The sequence below is a fragment of the Lipomyces japonicus genome, assembly GCF_038497905.1.
Source record: "Lipomyces japonicus strain CBS 7319 unplaced genomic scaffold V1514scaffold_30, whole genome shotgun sequence".
Classification (NCBI taxonomy): Eukaryota; Fungi; Ascomycota; class Lipomycetes; order Lipomycetales; family Lipomycetaceae; genus Lipomyces; species Lipomyces japonicus.
Window position 1 is genome coordinate 103267 of NW_027117842.1, and position 16531 is coordinate 119797.

Here is a 16531-nt window from a genome sequence, read left to right on the forward strand (position 1 = left end):
TCTAAATATAAAAATGTTTTTTTTTTTAATTTTTTCAGCTTTCAGCATATATATGGCATTGTGAAAATGCGGATCAAATTGAAAGCAAATTTAGTCAAACAGAGTCACACGCGCATATCAAAATTTTGGAGTAATACTTGTAGCCAACGCTGATCTTGCATTATCGCGGCGAATTATAAAAAGTAGATATCTGCTCAATTCCAAAGGATTGAGGTTTTGAAAAAAAGTCATTTGTACATAAATAGCCACTGTATGATGAGTGCAATCTCACGGAATATCATTAGAGCTGCACTGTCAGCCCGCAGTTCTGTTAGCCTGCGCTATAACTCGACTTCGGCTGCCACTCAAGCTGTTCACCAAGTAAGTAACACGTCAAGCTCAACAAATCGTTATAATTTGATTTTAACATGATATGAAAGAACAGCATAACTCATCCAGATCCAACAGAGAGCAGTGCATCAGCTCAACATCTTCGTGATTTTGAACCTTATGTTCTCACAACATATGCTCGTCCTGGCTTGGTGTTGACATCCGGAAAAGGTGCATATCTGCATGATTTGGAAGGACGGTATGTTAACAGATTTTTTTATTTACGGAAAGTAATACTAATTTTTGCAAAGATCATATTTAGACTTCAACTGTACGCAATTTTATAAGCGAGATTTTTTTTTTTTTTTTTTTTCGTGCAAAAATCTAACAAATTTTGATAGCTGGAATTGCGGTTAATGGACTTGGTAATGGCGATGAAGAACTTGCAGATATTTTAAAACAGCAAGCATTACAAATTATTCATACGTCGAATCTATATTACAACGAATGGACTGGCCAGCTTTGCAAACTTATCGTTGAACAGACTCATGCCAGTGGCGCATTCCAGGCGGCCAAGAAAGTATTTTTGGCAAATTCTGGGTCTGAAGCTAACGAAGCAGCGATTAAGTTTGCCCGAAAATATGGCAAATCAGTAAAAGGCGGCGGTGATCACAAGTATGAAATTGTCAGTTTTAAAAATTCGTTCCACGGCCGAACGCTGGGAAGTTTATCCGCAACTCCAAATGAGAAATACCAAAAGCCATTTCAACCGTTGGTTCCTGGATTTAAAGTTGCCACTTATAATGATATTGAGAGTGTTTATGCCACGGTTAACGAAAACACTTGTGCTGTCATTATTGAGCCTATTCAGGGTGAAGGTGGAGTGTATACTGCTACCGAGGAATTTATTGTCGCATTGCGAAAGAAATGCAACGAGGTCGGCGCGCTCTTAATTTTCGACGAAATTCAATCCGGTGTTGGAAGATCTGGTAATCTTTGGGCACATGCTGCGTTCCCTCAAGAAGCTCAACCGGATATTCTTACCATGGCAAAAGCACTTGGCAATGGTATTCCGATCGGTGCCGCCATGGTTACCCAAGAAGTTGCCGAAATTATCAAGCCTGGTGATCATGGAACCACCTTTGGTGGTAATCCACTTGCTTCTCGAGCCGCCCACCATGTGTTTGGCAAGATTGCAAACCAAGAGTTTTTAAATCGTGTCAAGCAAAAAGCCGAAATCTTTCGTGCTGGTCTCGAGACTTTAAAGGAAAAATATCCCAGTGTTGTCATTGAAGTTCGAGGAACCGGATTAATTTGGGGTCTTCAGTTATCATTCGATCCTTCAAAAGTTGTTGATGCTGCCCGATTGAGAGGACTTCTTGTTATCACTGCCGGACACAACACGGTTCGGATAGTTCCGCCTTTGGTAATCACTGAAGACGAAATTTCAGAAGGCCTTTCTATTCTCGACAATGCAATTGCCAGCACATTATAAATTCTTATTTTGTCTTTTGATATTAAAAAAATTGTTAATATACGAAATTAGAATATTAAAATTAAAATTAAAATTTATCCAAAAAAGAGAAAAAACATGCAACCAATGAGTAAAAAAAGAGCGACATTATAACGAAAATTAAAAAGAGGGTGGGTCAGAACAGGTGACGCATTTCATCAATAATGACTCAAGGTGCTATATCGTCCATTATTAGAGACTGGTGGGAATTGCTGTTGATACTGTTGCGGTTGCTGTTGGAACGTCATCATGCTAGCTGGCCGATTGGCAGGAGAATACTGAGCATACGGGTAGGCACTTGGTGCATGGCTGTAATTGCTCATGACAGTTGCTGGCCTTGGAGGTGGAGCACCATACGAAGAAAATCTGTTATTATATGTTGACATCGGTGCTGGTGGATGAGCAGAGTACACCGACCGCATGTCATCCATTTCATAACTTTCTTCCAGCAAATCATTATACATCACGCTTGCGGCACCTTTTTCATTTGAGCCACGAACATTAGGCCTGTATCGTCCTGGCAGGTTGTTTTCGACAGCGTACGCGTCCCAAGTTTGCAAAGGAATACTTCGTTCATCAAATCCTTCGTCATTAATAGCGACAATTTGTTTATCACCTCTTTCCCCAACGACAACACGAGTAGATCCCCATGAAAAATTATCTTGATTCCAAAAAGAGTAAACTGGCAAAACAAAAGAATATACAGGATATGCTAGTAAATAAATAATCATCCATCCAATCTATAAGCCGTCAATTAAAGGTTAAACAGAAAAAAAGGTCATCTGTAAATAAACTTACATGTTGCCACTGCTTGTGAAGAATAAATACCAGCGCTTGCAAGCCATAAATAGCAGCCAGCATAATTACAGAAATCATTGGGAATGGACCTGAATGCGTGATGATAACATACAGAAGGTATCCGATATATACTACCACTGATGGAAGCATTAAAGTTCCAACAAGATCAATGATAACCACAAACCGCATGCTAAAAATACAAAACCCACATAGGTCAGGAAGAAATGCAAGCTCTCCTAAATTATGAATCGTGGAATTAATCCAACGACGTCTCTGAGAAATTAAAACCGACCATGTTTCTGGTACTGCAGTTTGAGCATTAGCATCCGGCGTGAAAGTATATCGCATGCGAGGAAAATATTTGGTCATTAACGTAGTCAAATATCGGTCTTCACCTAATGACAATAGATTCTTCTTGTGCAGTGTATTCACGTTTCCATCTGAATACTCTTCCACGATTTTGTTCGATATAATCAACGGCCGGCCTTTGTCGGCTGTTCGTAATCTGTACATGGAAAAACATCCCGGCAAGCAAGTAACAGATCCAAATAAACTTTCGAATGCTTTTGAAAGATGATGCGAAATGTAATATTCGTAAACCTGAATCATTGTCCACCAAGACTTGTCCTCATTTTGTAGCGAGGTTTGACCTGCAATACCAGCAATTCTGCTATCGCGAGCACAGCATGCAACCAATCGGTTAAGCGCATCTTCTGAAACAGAAGTGTCAGCATCAACCATGAGTAAGTATTCGTAAAGCTCAGGATCAACTCCAATGACGTTATTAAGCTGATGAAAAATTTCAAGCTGAAGGGGAGACATTGGTGCCTTAAAATGCACTTTGTTAAGAAAATCAAGCAGCAGACATTGTGAATCACGCTTGCCTCGATTGCCTGGTTTGGAAATTTCCGAAGGTTTTCCAACTTTAACCACAACAACATATGGAACAATACTTCCATCAAATTCATAAAGACCGGAATATACTTTTCCATAATTGAGTTGTTGGGAGCCTTCACCAACCGATTTGAATGCAAGAGCTGGAGGATCCAGTCTTGGATCAGAACCCAAAATCTCCAAAACAATATTTGGAGTTGGCTTCTCGTTTCCTCCCCCAACAACAACACCGTCACAAATTATGAAAAGAAGTTTTCTCTTATTGTCATATTTGAGCGCGGTCAAAGAATCAATACCCTTTCGTAATTGATCTTCTCCTTCAGTATACGCAGGAATTTGGCATATGACAAACTTATCTTGAAGATCAGGATTCCGTTTCGAACCAAATTGCAATGAAGCAAGAAATTTGACAAGAATAACAGATGCAAGTAAAATCGCAATCACCAATAAAATATAATTTGAAACCTGGCAACGAGCAGATTTTCTGAAATCCACTTGTCCGGCATAAAATGCATTCTTAAGGCAGTTCAAATTGTTTTGACGTGTAGCACTTGACATTGCAGTTGAGCCATAAAACTGTTCGGTAATATCTTCTCCAGGATTGTTTTTGAATAGGCTCTTGACCGTAGAATCAAGAAAATCATATGCTTCATAATAAGTACTCTCAGATGAAGGATATAAGTCAATTGTATAAAAATAGTTGGTCAAATCATAAATTTTGCCATCAATAATGGCCCAATTATTAAATCCATCTTGCCCATAATTATAAACTGTACTTTTCGTCACCACCAATTCACCTTTATAGTACTCACTGATGCGAGGAAGAAAAACGTCATTGTACCAAGTGATTTCGTGGAGTTTCGTAGTATTGGATGCTTGCTTGTAACTGCCACAAGTGTGAAGTGCGGTACTATACTCAACTGTAGTATTATCCGTAAGCCAAACTTCATCACTTGTAACAAGTCCCGGACAAGCCTGTGAAAGAGGCGGTGGAAAATAATTACTCAAATCTTGCCCAGCAAAAACATCCATCGTAGCCTGTGTGGTGTCAATTCCATTATCAGAGTGCTGCAATTTCCAGAATTTGCCTATTTTATTTTATGTCAATAGAGCCCAACAATAACTTGAAACTAACATACTTATGTCATAAACCTTGCCATGAATAGTGACATAAAAATTATTCGATGCAATATGTTGAGAGACCTCATCTACATTCCATACTTTATCAAAATCTGGACATAAAATTTTTCCCAGCCAAACTAAAAAAAAGTAATCAGTAAAACGAGTTGACTAATACAGAAAAAAAAGCCTCACTCATGTAAAATATAATAATAGCATTCATAATACAAATGAAAAAACAAATTGTTATTTTCTCACGCCACGCCATTCTGACATCCGGTCGTTTCATTCGTCCAACATATCTTAACATGAATGAAGGAATCCAAAATGTGAAAGCCCAAACGACTGTCACCCATATCTTACGCACTGTTGAAGTCGGTTCAACAACAACGTGACGACCTTGTGCTTCAGGATCATTTGCGGCATATTTAGATCCATACATAGTCAAATCTTCATCGGCCAAATCATCTGGGTGATAGGACGGTCGTGATTGAATAAGATTTTCTCTCGATGCAGGTGTGTTCACGCCGGATCTATCAAACGCACTCTGCATAGGCATCTGCAAGTAGTCCGGAGTTCGCCTTTCTTGCTGTTGAATAAGATGTATACCATCGAGTTCGCCTTCCAACGTTCTCCAGACATCTTCGCGAAGCCAAATCCTGTTGTGACCATGGAAAAACCCATCGGCTCCCCATCCTCGCTCAGACTGTGCCCAGGAATCTATGGCATAAGGATATTGCACATTAACGCCACTTGCTTGAAGGAGAGCTGCGTATCGATCAACAAATTCATCAACATCAAAATCAGCAGTGAAGTCGACAGCTCGATATTTTTGTAACCAATTGGGCAAGAACCAGCTCTTAATTTGACTGGTAACCACAGTGTTGGACCATGAATCATCAGAATTGGGAACATAAGCTGAAAGTACAAGAACGTGCCAAACTCTTGAAGAACGAATGACATCTTCGAAATGAAGTCTAGTGGAAGACGGGGATCGAGCAAGAATTGATGTGTCCTCAACCAGGCTTGATATGTCAATTATTTCAGGACTTAAACCACTTATTAATGGTGAAGAACCTTTAGGTTCTTGCTGTTGCAATGTCTGGTTAATCCAAAGAGGTGTGGTAGGAAGCGATAATCCATCATTAGCCATCTCGGTTGCAATGGTACCCAACGCGCTATCAGTAGAAAAAACCGACTTTAATGCTAATACTTTAGACGCTGAAGGTGCATCCACGATGTTAACAACTGAGCAAACCTCTTCGGACTCAGCTACATCAACTGAAGCATCAAACGTAGTTAAATATTTGTTGAGTATTCCAACCACATTAGAAAGAATGGACGCGTAAGCCGAACTAATAATGGACCATCTTGTATTTAACGAATTGAATGCGTCTGATGAATCCAATTTATTAGGATCAAGACCGAGAAGAGTTGCACCCTCTAATACATCATCAGGATTTTCGTTCGCAAACAGCAGGATTCCAGAAAGAATTGCAAATATATTTTGAATAGCAGAAGATTCAGATAAACCACATTCTGACAAAGCTTCACGCCATGCCTCGGCTTCGCGAATGGTTTGTTGCGAGTCAACATTGTTTCCATTGTTCAAAAGTGCGTAATACAACGGATCATTATGTATTGACAAAACTTCCATTTCTTTTATAGATGAAGAAGCAATAAGATATTTAAATACCGGAGATTCTGCTAATACTGATTTAATTGCGGAAGGCTCTATATGATCATCTGATAATTTAACTCGTGAAGCTAAAACCTGGCCACTCAAGTTAAGTGAGAGTTCGACAAAAATGGAAATATTTTGACGGCCTATTGAAAAAAATGGAGTGAGTGCATTGAGAAATGAAATAATCGGATCAGGAATGTTTGGAAACGTGCTAATCAGACGTTTCAAATTCGACAATGGTTGGGTTGTAGATTGTCGAGCGGGCGATATGAGAACGGTTTGATCCTCCGCTCGCCGCCGACCATGCTCCCAGATGGCAGTCATAAATGCAGAATCAAAATAGTCGTTGCCCTCGCTATCATTGCCATTATGAGAACCGAAGGCACTTTCGTTATTAGTCGAGAAACGATCGAAGATGGCCAGCGTAGTGGATGTAATATTAATAGCCTCGCGAGCTTCATAAGCCCGTTTTAGTGCGCTGAGAACCGCAGCTGGGCTTGGCTGAACAAGCGTGGAAGAGAGTGGAGGATCCATACGGTGCTATTGTGGAATGCAATTAATTAAACAAGATCAAAATCATGATATACTGGAAGGTCTACTTACAGACTGCTATTGTTTGCAAACACCAAAGATTATATAGCACCACTAAGCATCAAAATCTAGACAGACCCCTTCTCAAAACAGAGCTTTACTAAGAATAAATATTAACCTCAAAAGAAGGAAAAGGTAATGAGGCGGGAGTGACGGGGTTTCACTGTTGCTTGATTACACTTGAAAAAGCATCTACAAATTACACTTTTACTATGGCTGTGAATTTAGGGCACAGTTCCCGCATTGATACTATATATAGCAGCTACACTCAACTTATCACTGTCGTTCTAATATTCGTCCTCCAAATGAACTTCTAAACAACAGCTCTCGACATTTCCGAGCAAATATTACTATTGTATTTATTGTAAACATGAATTGGATTTGCAATAGACGATGCAAGGCGGCGACGACCGCGGCAAAACGCGTGCACCGCCACAGTGACTTGTTTGTTTGTTTGTGTTGCTCGTTCACGCGCATAATCAACCAAAGGACTAGAATTTAGACTACGTGCAAAATTAAACCTTCACAATACAACTCTAGTGGCAAATTAAGTCAGCCGCATTAAATAGGCCACAATACGCCTTCTCACGGTTCCTGCTTAGCCACATTCACAGCTTTCAAAGAAAAAAGTAATCAACAACTGTTTTGCTTTCCTTCTCCATCGCTCCGTATCTGCTGGTGGTGTCGACACAGCATTTTTTTTTCTCTCTAAGAGATGCCTCCAGTTGCAGACGTGTCGCAGCTCTCTGAAACCGCATTGTCGGATCATGCTATTACGGCGCATTTAGGTGCCCGCTTTCACAATGGCATGCCAATTTCAACCGTATCTACCAATGCCTTGGTTGCTATAAATACATTTTCATCTCCCGAGACGTCAGATGTGGTTGCATTAGCAGCCAGAGCTTATGATAGACTCTTACGCAGATCTGAAAATCAGCTCATCGTGTTTGTGTAAGTCTAATTCTAATTCGGTGTTTGCTTCAGTTGTGTCTGATTTGAGATTTTTTTTAGCGGAGAATCAGGAACTGGAAAATCTGAGCTAAGAAACCATCTATGCTCTCGATTGCATCTTACAGCCTTAGAAGCGCTTGGGAAAAAGGTTTCGTGTGCATTTTACTTGTTCTCTGCTCTTACGACAACCAAAACGACATTGACACCTGTGGCTTCAAAAGCCGGTCTCTTACTTGAATATCAATATAATGCTGACGCATCTATGATTGGTGCCAAATTTATTACATATCGTCTTGATAGAGATCGTGTTGCTAAGGTACCCACAGGTGAAAGAAATTTCCATGTTTTCTATTACCTTCTTGCCGGAACAACTAGCAAGGAGAAAGACCATTTGGCATTGGACGCAGATACAAGATACCGATACCTCGGGCATCCTACTCAATTAAAAATTGGAATTGACGATGAAGATGGGTTTCGACACTTTAAGACGGCATTAAAGCTGTTAGACTTTTCAGGAATCGAAATTGCCCAGATATGTCAGGTGTTAGCTGCAATCATTCATATAGGCCAGCTAGAATTTTCGCCCGTTGGTGTTGATACTGTATCTGATGAGAATCATGCCACTGTGAAGTCTCGATATGAGCTTGAAATCATAGCGGCGTTTCTTGGCGTTCGTCAGGATGATTTAGAAGCTGCTTTGGTTTACAAGACTCAGTCGCTTCGAAAGGAACGTGTTACACTTGTTCTTGATACTGCTGGCGCACGCGCTCATGCAGATGATTTGGCTCGGACAATTTACTCTGTATTGCAATCTTGGATTATGGAGGCTGTAAACGATCGTCTTTCTCAACACCCATCTTTAATTTCAAACACGATATCAGTAGTTGACTTTCCAGGGTTTGTTCCTCAGATGGTTGGAATTTCCACTACTAGTGGATCTGACGCTTTAAATCAATTATTATACAATTCTGCAAACGAGGCCATTTTTAACTTTATGCAAGAGTCTTACTTTGGCCGTCTGGAAGACAAATTCGATGCCGAAGATATCCAGGTTCCGTTAACCGAATATTTTGACAACTCAGATACCGTTAAGCTTCTCACTAAGCCGCAGACTGGCATTTTGGCTCTACTAGATGATAATACTCGCCGCGGTAAATCTTCACATTCAGTTTTAGAGACAATGTTTAAGCGATTCGACAAAAACCCTGCACTGGGGTTGTCGCCTGTTTCGAAAACGTTTGCTATTAAGCATTATAATGGCGAAATTGATTACTCGGTAGATAGATTATTGGAGGCCAATACAGACGATATTTCTGGTGATCTTATGAACTTGTTTTCCAGTACAAATTCTGAATTTATTCGGTCATTATTTTCGACAAAGGCTGTGACATCTATTAAGCATCCTCGAGAACGTACAGCTGTATTGAAAGGACAATTATCTTCGAAACCCCTTCGTCAGCCGTCTATTCTCCGCCGGCCGGCAAATCCGACCGTGGAAAAGGAACCCAAAGCGTATAGTGCCACTGGAGAGTTTAACATTGCTTTAGAGACTATGATAAGTTCTTTTCAACAGTCAAATCCATATTTTGTCTTTTGCATTAAGCCAAATGACCGACGAATTGCGTCTCAGTTTGACGTAAAATGCGTCAGACAACAGCTCCACTCTCTTGGAATTGCAGATATTGCTAAAAGAGTTCAAACAACAGACGTCTCTGTTTTTCTTTCATTTGCCGAACTTTTTAATCTTTCTGGGTTTGATGAAAATAGTATGCTTGCATCATCAGATATTGATCGAGCTAATCAAGTATTTATTGAACATTTCTGGACTGAGCGCGACGCCAGAGTTGGCACCACCGGAGTATTTTTGTCTGAAGCTGCATGGAGAGAGCTGGTTGATCCCAATGGAACATACATGTATGTTAACGAAGCTGGAAGCGGGAACCCGTTTAGTGAATCCAAATCACGATTGCTCGAGGTTTCTGCAAATAACCGAGGTAGCTTTATTTATGGAGATGATATTGCCGCACGCTCAACAGATGCTTTGACAGTGGGTACTGGCATAGGCGGGCAAGGCGATCTTTTTCAGAATGTTGATTCTCGCGAAGTAATGATGGAGAAAGGAATAAATATACGGGAAGAAGAAATTGACGAAGTCACAGTCACAGCATCTAGAAAATGGTGGATGTTTTTTGTTTGGTTGGTGACGTTCTGGTTACCGGATTCTTTCATTAAAAGGCTGGGACGAATGTCGCGAAAGGATGTCCGCATTGCTTGGCGTGAAAAATTAGCAATTAACCTGTACATTTGGTTTGCATGTGTGTTTACGGTGCTATTTATTGGTGAGTGCACAGATCCTGATTTTTGGTCATGATTGTTTTAATAACTCGTCAATAATCAGTCGGTTTGCCTATCTTGATTTGTCCCACCCAACACATTTTTAGTGTTCAAGAATTATCAGCTTATAATGAAAACGATAATCCGAAAAAAGTTTACACGGCTATTCGTGGTGAAGTGTTTGATTTGTCAAAGTTTGCTCCTGGGCATTACCCTTCTATTGTGCCCCAAAGCAGCGTGCTTGGCTACGGCGGCGAAGATGCGACAAAACTTTTCCCAGTGCAAGTTTCCGCACTTTGTCAAGGCGTTGATGGAAGTGTTGATCCATCTGTAACGCTAAATTTTGAAGGAGAAAATACGACCGATACGAATGCAATTTATCACGACTTTAGATATTTCAGAAATGATTCCAGGCCAGATTGGTATTACGAAATGATGATTATGCTCCGTGCTAATTATAAGAAGGGAAACGCTGCATACTCTAGGAAGTATATAAATAAATTGATTAGCGATAGTGGCAATGTTATTGGAATTATTAATGGCGACGTTTATGATTTGACCTCCTATATCGCTGGAGGTCGGCAAATTTTGGTACCACCAAATACAGAGCGACCAAAGAACGTGAATACTAATTTTATGGATGACACGGTGATTTCACTTTTCCAATCTCAGAACGGGCAGGATATTACAAAATATTGGGAAAATTTGTCGATGGAATCTGCACTGAAGAATAGGATGCACACTTGTTTGCGGAACTTGTTTTATGTTGGGAGGTATGATACTAGAAATTCCCCTCGCTGTCAATTTGCACGGTATTTTCTTCTTGCCATTTCGTTATTTCTGGTTTCAGTCATTTTGGTCAAATTTTTGGCAGCATTGCAATTTTCCAAAAAAAATGTTCCGGAGAACATTGACAAGTTTATTATATGCCAAGTTCCGGCTTACACAGAGGACGAAGATTCACTGCGTCGTGCGATTGATTCTCTTGCAAGAATGAAATATGATGACAAGCGTAAACTTCTGTTTATTATTTGTGATGGCATGATTGTTGGAGCTGGTAATGACCGACCAACACCTCGCATCGTTCTCGACATTCTAGGAGTGTCGCCTGATATTGATCCAGAGCCAATGTCGTTTGAATCTCTTGGCGAAGGACAAAAGCAACATAATATGGGAAAGGTTTATTCTGGTCTTTATGAAGTGGCTGGCCATATTGTGCCATTTGTGGTTGTTGTTAAGGTTGGTAAACCAGCGGAGATTAGTAGGCCAGGCAATCGAGGCAAGCGTGATTCACAACTAATTTTAATGCGATTTTTGAACCGCGTGCATTTCAATGCTCCTATGAATCCTCTTGAATTGGAACTCTATCATCAGATTAGAAATGTTATTGGTGTCAGTCCAACGTTTTATGAGTATATTTTGCAAGTTGATGCAGGTGAGTTTGCTTAACGGTTACTATGACTTTTTTTTTAACGAAGGCCAGATACCGAAGTTGCTCCTGATTCTGCAACCCGAATGGTGACCGCATTTTTGCACGATACCAAAATTATTGCCCTATGCGGTGAGACAAGTCTTGCGAACGCCAGAAAATCCATTGTTACCATGATTCAGGTTTATGAATACTACATTTCCCATAATTTATCTAAAGCATTCGAGAGTTTGTTTGGATCAATTACGTGTCTCCCGGGCTGTTTCTCCATGTTTCGAATTCGCGCTGCTAACTCAGGAAAGCCTTTGTTTGTGAGTAATTCTGTAGTACAAGGGTATGCAGAAATTAGGGTCGACACTTTGCACATGAAGAACTTGCTTCATCTTGGAGAAGATCGATATTTGACCACACTTCTTCTTCGACATCATCCCACGTTCAAAACTAAATTTATTCGTGACGCCATGTGCATGACAATCGCTCCTGATAGTTGGAAAATTTTCCTGTCTCAAAGACGACGATGGATCAATTCCACTATTCACAATTTGATTGAACTTGTACCCATGTCCCAACTTTGCGGGTTCTGTTGTTTCAGTATGAGATTTGTGGTCTTGTTGGATTTGATGGCAACGATCGTGCAACCGGTTACTGTTGGATACCTTGTTTATTTGTTTTATAAAATTGCGGTTGACAGTTCCGTTATTCCAGTCACGTCCATCATTATTCTTGTTTCCGTATATGGACTTCAAGCGATTATTTTCATATTGAGAAGAAGATGGGAAATGATTGGATGGATGTTTTTTTACATCCTGGCCATTCCTGTTTTCTCTCTTGGCTTACCATTTTATTCATTTTGGCATATGGACGATTTTTCTTGGGGTAATACGCGCTTAGTCTTTGGAGAAAAGGGTAAAATGGTAGTCGTATCAGACGAGGGCAAGTTCGATCCTGGTTCGATCCCTAAAAAGAAATGGGAAGATTTTCAAGCCGAGCTATGGGAACAATATGAGAGCCAGACTGTCATTGATAGTAAGTCTGAATATGATTCTAGACCTAGATCTTTTTACCCGCAATCGGAATTCACCACTCTTGACCCATCCGTAAGGTCACATTCACCATCTGCCTCCGTCATAGCAGCGGCGCAAGCTCAGCACCGAAGAAGTGTTGTCGCATCACCCGGTTTAGAACTTGCTCACCGTTCAATAACACCATTCCAGCAAGCATCAGCGGTTACTCGATCAGGTGATGTCGAAATGGGCACGATCATGTTGCCATCTGAAGACATGCTGTTGCATGAGATCAGGGAAATCATTCGAACGTCAGATTTAATGACAGTCACGAAGAAAGCAATTAGACATGAATTGGAACGGAGATTTGGAGGCGTAAGTTTGGATTCCAAACGTTCGTATATTAATTCAGCTATTGAAGCCATCTTGGCAGGCGAATTATGAAATAATAAAAGCATTTAAAGACTTAAAAAGAACGGCGTTTTTTTTTCAAGTTTTACGGGATTTAATAATGCCAATTAATAATGGCAATTTTTTTTTCTTTTTTAATTAATTCAGTTTTCACCTATCGTTTATATCTTTTCTTTGGTTTGTTAATTGCATTTTGGATTGTATGGCACGTTAGTTCGACGTCCCTTTTTTATGCAACGCACCAATATATTACTTGATCTTACTATATAGGAGAAGTTCACTTTACCAACCTCTGGACTTTAAAATAAACTCGAATCGTAAGCGAAGTGAAGCGCATGTATGACAAGTTTTGTAGAATCTTGAAGGCATTGTATGCATTGTCAATTGTAAGCTGTCCCTGCCAACCCAATTCCGTTTTCGCCCGTGAAGGCTTGACAGTCAAGCTCACGGCGTCTCCTTTCCGGGCGAAGACCAACCGGGATTGGCTTTCCTGTGGCCTCGAACGCATGCACAATCTCAAACACGGTCAACCCATCCCATTGTAGACGCATAGACGCGTAAACCAGTTCATACCTGCGTCGAAGGACCCTGAATGGCGCTTGATAATGTATATAATATTAAACTTGCAATCTATTACAATATTTTGTTATATTTGATTTAATATATTTTTATTCTCGCGAAATACGAAATAGACAACGCTCGTCAAATGAAACACTATAAATAGATTTTAGGCCAAGCCAACGTCATAATTCTATAGTATATAGTTACAAAAATAAACCGCTCGTCGTCATTGCTCAAGGGAACCGTTATATTCAATGAGATCTTGGTAGTTGTAGCAGTCCTTCTGAAAAAAGTCTGGCACTTTAATGCGTTCACCGTTTGAGCGAATAATCTTAGCCCGTAAATTTAGGGATTAGACGAGATACCTTCCCAATTTTTGTTCAATCAGGATGTCATGATTTCCCGGGCGTTGGATTGGCGACACCATTGCCAACGTGGAACAGGCCAATATGTGTACATCGCGACAGAGGGTGCCATCTTACCAGTTGACAATGGTTGACTTTTTCAAGGCGGTACGACTCGGTGTCGCATAACTACCTTCTCCGAGTTCTTTCGCGGTTTGGGCTGGGACCAGAGGCGATGAGCTTTATCAAAGCTACACAAATGCTCACCTCTCAGGCCGAGTGCAATACAACGGCTGGCTTACTGAGCCTTTTAACATTTCCTCTGGCGTTCGTGAAGGCGACCCTTTGGCGCCAGCCTTATTTACCCTTGCGCTGGAACCATTCTGCCATTGACTCCGTGCCTTGCTTCCTGGTCTCTACCACCCGGGTATGCGCCCAATGCGCCTCGCTGTCTTCGAGGACAACCTCTCGTTTATCCTAATCTCTCGGCGAGACGCAGAACAAGCCATGGCTTCATTTGAGGCGTTTCATGACCTTGGTGGGGGGCCGCCTCAATGCACAGAAGTCTCGGGTTCGGCCCACCGGCCCCTCTACTACCCTCCCAACTACTCGAAATGACAGGGTTTTCGCTGACCGGCCCCACCTTTTGGTACCTTGGTGTTTACATCGGCACGGATAATTTTCGGAATGAATGGGAGAGAACATACCATTCGGTTACTAGGCGGCTAAATCAACTTCTCATCCACAATCTTCCCCTTAGAACGGCCTGCTGGACAATAAATACATTTGTCTATTCGAAAATCGTTTTTCTTTCATCATGCTCTACCGGCCATTTTTGAGAAAATTAGGAAAGCAGCCAGTAGTAAGATCTGGGGTCGATATCATCATCACTGGGTTCGGGAAGACTGGCTCCACCTCCCAGTCGACCGCGGAGGCTTCGGATTATGGAATGTCCCAGAGAAACTCCGTGGCGCACGAGCAAAATGGATTTACAAATTCTGTGAGCTTTTGTCTCACTTCTGGCAGGATTGTGTCCGCGCATGTCTCGATCAAGAAGCAAACACTCGAACTCTGTTTCTTCCATAACCCGGTCAATGTATTCTACGTGGGGATGCCGATTTCGCTGTCGATTCTTGGGTTCGTTGCGCTCTTTTTCCAGGGGGGTACCGCTGACAAACAGTCTCACCGGCGCATCGAAATGGGAAAGTGCGCATGCATCCATGACCGTACTGCACATCCAGCCAAAAGCAGCTTTGTCAAGTAGCTATACGACCCGTCCTGGTGTGACCCAGCCTGATCACTTACCGGGCGATAGCTTTCACACAAACGATGGGTTACCAGTGCAGTCAGATCTTTTCCAGCGGACACACATTTTGCTCTCGGTCCAGAAACCGCTGTTATGTCCCCAATGCCCTCTAGATTATGAGGACTTTTGACACATCTGCTGGCGCACCGTGACTCGCCTCTACAAATAGAGCGCTCATGCTGCTAAAGTCGCACAGCTTCTCTCGCTGGCGCATATGCCAACAACGGCTCGTTATTCTGCAGAGTGGCTGTTATTCCACAATCGTGCGGAAAATGCCAGACCACACGCAGTGTGCCCTCTGCCAGCGCGGTCAAGACACGCAAGACCATCGCTTCTTCAACTGCGATCTCATCGCACCTCTCTGGCCGTGTTCACCGCGGCCAGAGGTTATGTCTGGATCCTTGGCGACCTCACGGGCAGCTTTCCACGCAACGGTGATATCTGCGGTACAAGACTTACATCAAACCCGGCGTCGTTATTCTTTCAGAGGGGGCTACGTTCGGCGCCAACCCGCCGATTTTCACTTTACCTCTATTATTCGATGCCATCGATTTTCGCCAACAACTTGACACTAATTTGAATGCTGCACATACCGCTCTTCGCGAGGCTAAGAAACGTCAAAAGGAGCAATACGATCGTCATCATCGGGACATATCGTATGCCATTGGCTCATCTATTTATTGAGCACCCGCAATTTGACGGTTATTCCGGACGTCAAAAATTACGTTGTCGTTTCGTCGGACCTTTCAAAATCCTTACCCGTCCATCGGCTCTCACCTACGAACTCGAGCTTCCGCTTTCTTTACGGTTACATCCAATCTTGCATGTCTCGCTTCTCCGTTCAGCCGAAAATTTACGAGCTCCTACGATCGATGCTCCCACGGGTTTCCGTCGCCACGCAGATGGCTCCGTGGAATTCGAAATTGATCAAATTCTCGACTCCAACAAGCGAGGGCGTGGCTGGGCGTGCTTAGTTCATTTTAACGACACAGATCAGTCACAATGGGTTCGTGGAAGAGAGCTGGAACGGAACGCACGGCGCCCACACTTCACAATTAATTCTTGACCGACAAAGGCCAAGCACCGTAAGCTAGCTAGGGTATGGGTGGAGGAATGGTTAGAATAGAATAGAGGAATGTTTCCCCGGTATGCCCAGTTCGTCATCCCAATTAAGACTAAGACTGACTGGTTTGGCATCCAGGCTACGAATTCCCGCACCCTGTGACAATATATATAATATATATAATGTGTAGTATGTATAATTTTATTTATACTCTTATTAA

The 16531-nt window shown here is 41.8% G+C and overlaps 4 protein-coding genes across 4 annotated transcripts; 3 read left to right on the top strand and 1 right to left on the bottom strand.

Moving 5' to 3' along the window:
- Positions 1–149: 149 nt before the first annotated feature.
- V1514DRAFT_296164 (pyridoxal phosphate-dependent transferase) lies at positions 150–1924 on the top strand. The gene is made up of 4 exons (XM_066925433.1): positions 150–360; positions 420–568; positions 621–640; positions 711–1924. The coding sequence occupies exons 1-4, from the start codon at positions 253–255 to the stop codon at positions 1802–1804; spliced, it is 1371 nt and encodes a 456-aa protein (XP_066782371.1). The 5' UTR covers positions 150–252; the 3' UTR covers positions 1805–1924.
- On the bottom strand, positions 1893–7095 carry V1514DRAFT_122621 (chitin synthase-domain-containing protein). Its single transcript, XM_066924421.1, has 5 exons — positions 6921–7095; positions 4829–6857; positions 4654–4773; positions 2621–4602; positions 1893–2562 (listed from the first exon to the last, which is right to left on the bottom strand). Exons 2-5 carry the CDS (start codon positions 6849–6851, stop codon positions 1981–1983), a joined length of 4707 nt encoding a protein of 1568 aa, XP_066782372.1. The 5' UTR covers positions 6852–6857; positions 6921–7095; the 3' UTR covers positions 1893–1980.
- Positions 7096–7522: 427 nt separating this feature from the next.
- V1514DRAFT_333795 (chitin synthase-domain-containing protein) lies at positions 7523–13304 on the top strand. Its single transcript, XM_066928111.1, has 4 exons — positions 7523–7859; positions 7920–10198; positions 10258–11628; positions 11677–13304. Exons 1-4 carry the CDS (start codon positions 7624–7626, stop codon positions 13068–13070), a joined length of 5280 nt encoding a protein of 1759 aa, XP_066782373.1. The 5' UTR covers positions 7523–7623; the 3' UTR covers positions 13071–13304.
- Positions 13305–15517: 2213 nt separating this feature from the next.
- Positions 15518–16404, top strand: V1514DRAFT_122677 (uncharacterized protein). The gene has a single exon (XM_066924422.1). It carries the CDS (start codon positions 15829–15831, stop codon positions 16312–16314), a length of 486 nt encoding a protein of 161 aa, XP_066782374.1. The 5' UTR covers positions 15518–15828; the 3' UTR covers positions 16315–16404.
- Positions 16405–16531: the final 127 nt, after the last annotated feature.

Excerpts from the sequence above, each read along its gene's own strand:
- V1514DRAFT_122621 (XM_066924421.1), bottom strand. The coding sequence starts at position 6,851 with ATGGATCCTCCACTCTCTTCCACGCTTGTTCAGCCAAGCCCAGCTGCG. Across the intron at positions 4,774-4,828 it reads TATTATTATATTTTACATGA|TTTGGCTGGGAAAAATTTTA; the intron begins GTGAGGCTTTTT and ends ACTTTTTTTTAG. Across the intron at positions 4,603-4,653 it reads TGGCAAGGTTTATGACATAA|GCAAATTCTGGAAATTGCAG; the intron begins GTATGTTAGTTT and ends AAAATAAAATAG.
- V1514DRAFT_122677 (XM_066924422.1), top strand. The coding sequence starts at position 15,829 with ATGCTGCACATACCGCTCTTCGCGAGGCTAAGAAACGTCAAAAGGAGC.
- V1514DRAFT_296164 (XM_066925433.1), top strand. The coding sequence starts at position 253 with ATGATGAGTGCAATCTCACGGAATATCATTAGAGCTGCACTGTCAGCC. Across the intron at positions 361-419 it reads CCACTCAAGCTGTTCACCAA|AACAGCATAACTCATCCAGA; the intron begins GTAAGTAACACG and ends ATGATATGAAAG. Across the intron at positions 569-620 it reads CTGCATGATTTGGAAGGACG|ATCATATTTAGACTTCAACT; the intron begins GTATGTTAACAG and ends ATTTTTGCAAAG.
- V1514DRAFT_333795 (XM_066928111.1), top strand. The coding sequence starts at position 7,624 with ATGCCTCCAGTTGCAGACGTGTCGCAGCTCTCTGAAACCGCATTGTCG. Across the intron at positions 7,860-7,919 it reads AATCAGCTCATCGTGTTTGT|CGGAGAATCAGGAACTGGAA; the intron begins GTAAGTCTAATT and ends GATTTTTTTTAG. Across the intron at positions 11,629-11,676 it reads TATTTTGCAAGTTGATGCAG|ATACCGAAGTTGCTCCTGAT; the intron begins GTGAGTTTGCTT and ends AACGAAGGCCAG.